Here is a 3,526-nt window from a genome sequence, read left to right on the forward strand (position 1 = left end):
TACAATATCCTATAAATATATATTCAAATTCATATATTAAATATATAAATAATAAAATTTTTATGATATTTATATGAATCCCCTTATTTATTAAAGAATATCATAAATGCAAATCTTAATTATGTGAAAAAAATTAGCTAATAAATTCATGAATTAATAACATAATCTAACTTCCTACCCGCCATCCCCTATCAAATCCTCTAATCTCTCTCCGCCACAAACCCATCGATATAAAGAGCTACAAGAAGAAACTGAACGAAAGAGAGAGAAACCTTCCCGAGCCATCAATGGCGGTCCTCGCTTCTCGCCTCTAACCTCTTGTGTTTTCTACCTGTCGTCTTTTTCCTTAGCCACATAAATAACCCTAAAGCCTCGTCGCCCTCATTCGCCAAGACCAACAGAAAAAAGACCGAATTGGGCAAAATGTATAAATGGCTCTCGCTCAATCGCCTTTTTGAATTTTGAGGTTCGGTCGTGTGGTCTCCGGCCATTTTAATTTCCACCTTGACCAAAACCTTTAATTCCGACCTCTTATTTATTTTTTTTTTCTTTTTAAATTCATGTGAATTAGAAGAAAAAGGAGAAGGAAGAAATGGAGAATCTAATTGTTGGCTCTCGCCTTTCTTTTCTTCTATTCTTCTTCCTCTTTTTGTTTTTCGATGTTGTTCGTCCTGACATTGGCGAATTCGATGAGTATTGGAAGAAACGCGCAGAAGCCGCTCGTGATGAAGCACATGCGGCCTATAATCCTGATCCTATTGCTGCCACAAATGACTTCAATAAGGCCGTCCACAAGTAAACTTGTTATTGTCATGCAATCCGATTGTCCTAATGGTTGATGATTTTGTTATTATTAAGGAGGAAATATTGTTACGTGTAGAGTTTGGTGATTCAATTATTGACGAAAAATTATTACGAAAAAATGACAGTTTTATGATTAAATTTCTGCCTTTAAAGCTCACAAACATGAAATGCAGGGCTTTGGATAAGAACGAAACAATTAGCAGCAGCAGCAGCAGCAGCAGCAGCAGCAGCAGAAGGGGATTATGGTCATTAAGAAGGGGGAGAAAAAAGAAATATGGCGGACCCTGCCGCGCAACAAACCCAATCGACCGCTGCTGGCGTTGTCGCTCCGATTGGGCTCACCACCGGAAACGTCTCGCCACCTGCGCCAAAGGCTTCGGCCGCCGCGCTGGAGGTGGCCGCAACGGCCGCTTCTACGTCGTCACCGACCCCTCCGACCACGACCTCGTCAATCCCCGCCCCGGCACTCTCCGGCACGCCGTCATCCAAACCCAACCCCTCTGGATTGTCTTCGCCCGCGACATGATCATCCGCCTCAGCGAAGAACTAATCGTCAACAGCTACAAAACCATAGACGGCCGCGGCGCCAGGATCCACATCGCTTACGGCGCCCAAATCACCATCCAATTCGTTCACCACATCATCCTCCACAACCTCCACATCCACGACATCAAACCCGGCAACGGCGGCATGATTCGCGATTCCGTCAACCATTACGGCTTCCGCACCCGCAGCGACGGCGATGCGATTTCGATATACGGTTCTTCGAACATCTGGATCGATCACATTTCAATGTCCAACTGCGCGGACGGGCTGATCGACGCGATCATGGGGTCGACGGCAATCACTGTGTCCAACTGCCACATGACGAACCACGACGATGTGTTTCTGTTCGGTGCGAGCGATTCGTATTCGGAGGATGCTCTGATGCAGGTAACTGTAGCTTTTAACCATTTTGGAAGGGGATTGGTGCAGAGAATGCCGAGGTGTCGGTGGGGGTTTGTTCATGTGGTGAATAACGATTACACGCACTGGTTGATGTATGCGGTTGGTGGGAGTAGTCATCCGACGATAGTGAGTCAAGGAAATAGGTATATCGCGCCACCAAATCGGGCGGCGAAGGAGGTGACGCATAGGGATTATGTTGGGGAATGGGAATGGAGGAATTGGCATTGGAGATCAGAAGGGGATCTGATGTTGAATGGGGCGTTTTTTGTTCAGTCGGGGAAGAAGGAGTTCATAAGGAAATATACGAAGCAGGACATGATAAAAGCCAAGCCTGGCACTTTTGTGAAAAGATTGACGAGGTTTGCAGGAACTTTGCGTTGTAGAGTTGGAAGGCAGTGTTGAGCTGCTGATTGCTTCACTCCTTTGGTGTTGGGAGAGTATATGGAATTTATTTCATGTTCTTTATTTTTTTCTTCATAAAAGTGCTTCTTTTATGGGATATATCATATGTGATTCTCATATTGTGTGACTATGTGTTTTTTTTTTTTTAAATTATATATTGAGTACTTTCTTAAAGTTGTAGTAATTGGAATGGAGAAGCACTGTATCATGAATATTATATATAGGTACATTGAATGAATGTTTGGAAATTCTTTGATGATTGAGAATAAGGGCATTTGAATAGATGCTGAAGTTGTTCAACAATTATTGAGAATGCTGGTCATAACAAATTTTATGAGGACTTTTCTGGTATTATTAGTGTTGTGATTTTTCGAAAGAGACTCATGCGGTAGGGAGTCATAAATGATTCGATCATTCTTTTTCGAGGGGCGGAAATAGGGGTGCAACCGAGTCAAGTCGGCTCGGGCTCGACTCGTTAGCGGGCTCGACGAGTTGAGTTTATGGAGCTCGCGAGCCTAGCTCGAACGCAATTTCGAGCTCAATAGCATAATGAGCCTGAGTTCTGGGGCGGGAAAATGGAATGATGCAGGCGGGAAGACGAACGCGGGGAAAATGAAGGCCACAACTCGTTCAGACTTCGGAGCAAGAGGAAGATGTTGGTAGCGAGCATCCGGTTTGCTTCCTCAGCCTTCATCTTGGATAGCTCTCATTGCTCCTCCACCGGCACAAGCTCTCGCAAGCGACGTACTCCCAGGAGGCGGTTCATCGGTATCGCCGATGCCAACGTTAATAGGCTGAGACGTCAAAGCCACTACCGCGAGCGACGTCGAAGCATGTTGCTCGGTTCACCCACATCGTCGGCGCCGACGTCAAAGTCACCACCGGCAACATCACAGGTGAGCTAATCTTTCTCCTTTGAATATCTTAGAGCATCCGCTTCTCTCCCCTCCTAAAACAATCGAGCTTGCGGACGATGCATAACCGGTGGGAAGACGTAGAGGACGCAGGCGCTGATGCAAGAAGACGACGCAGGGCTCTTTAACATGCTTAAAGTGCGGCTCGACGAGCTCAATTTCTCTTGCCGAGTCGAGCTCGACTCGAACACACCTTGATTCAAACTCGACTCGACTCGTTTGCACGCCTAGACAGAAAGAATCGTAGGCCTTTATGCTCCAACATAAAAAAATCAATAGAAAAACAAAATGATCACACATGCATTTGCTTTTGACTACTTTATTAAAAAGAGTTTTCTTTTATGGCTCCAGTGAGCAAAATATGCAAACGAGGTATAAATTGTAGAACACCATTAGACTTGAGTTGAGATTAGTTCAATACAAGCTCTTCATATATGTAGCACATAAACGCTCCTGCC

General features: G+C 44.9%; 1 protein-coding gene across 1 annotated transcript; it reads left to right on the top strand.

Moving 5' to 3' along the window:
- Positions 1-214: 214 nt before the first annotated feature.
- On the top strand, positions 215-2,271 carry LOC110115929 (pectate lyase). The gene is made up of 3 exons (XM_028696078.1): positions 215-466; positions 572-795; positions 978-2,271. Exons 2-3 carry the CDS (start codon positions 593-595, stop codon positions 2,152-2,154), a joined length of 1,380 nt encoding a protein of 459 aa, XP_028551911.1. The 5' UTR covers positions 215-466; positions 572-592; the 3' UTR covers positions 2,155-2,271.
- The last annotated feature ends 1,255 nt before the right edge of the window (positions 2,272-3,526 follow it).

Source organism: Dendrobium catenatum, unplaced genomic scaffold (assembly GCF_001605985.2).
Source record: "Dendrobium catenatum unplaced genomic scaffold, ASM160598v2 fragScaff_scaffold_716, whole genome shotgun sequence".
NCBI lineage: Eukaryota > Viridiplantae > Streptophyta > Magnoliopsida > Asparagales > Orchidaceae > Dendrobium > Dendrobium catenatum.

Bases quoted from the DNA above. Each gene is read 5' to 3' on its own strand.
- LOC110115929 (XM_028696078.1), top strand. From the start codon at position 593: ATGGAGAATCTAATTGTTGGCTCTCGCCTTTCTTTTCTTCTATTCTTC. The intron at 796-977 runs GTAAACTTGTTA...CATGAAATGCAG, and splicing joins TTCAATAAGGCCGTCCACAA to GGCTTTGGATAAGAACGAAA.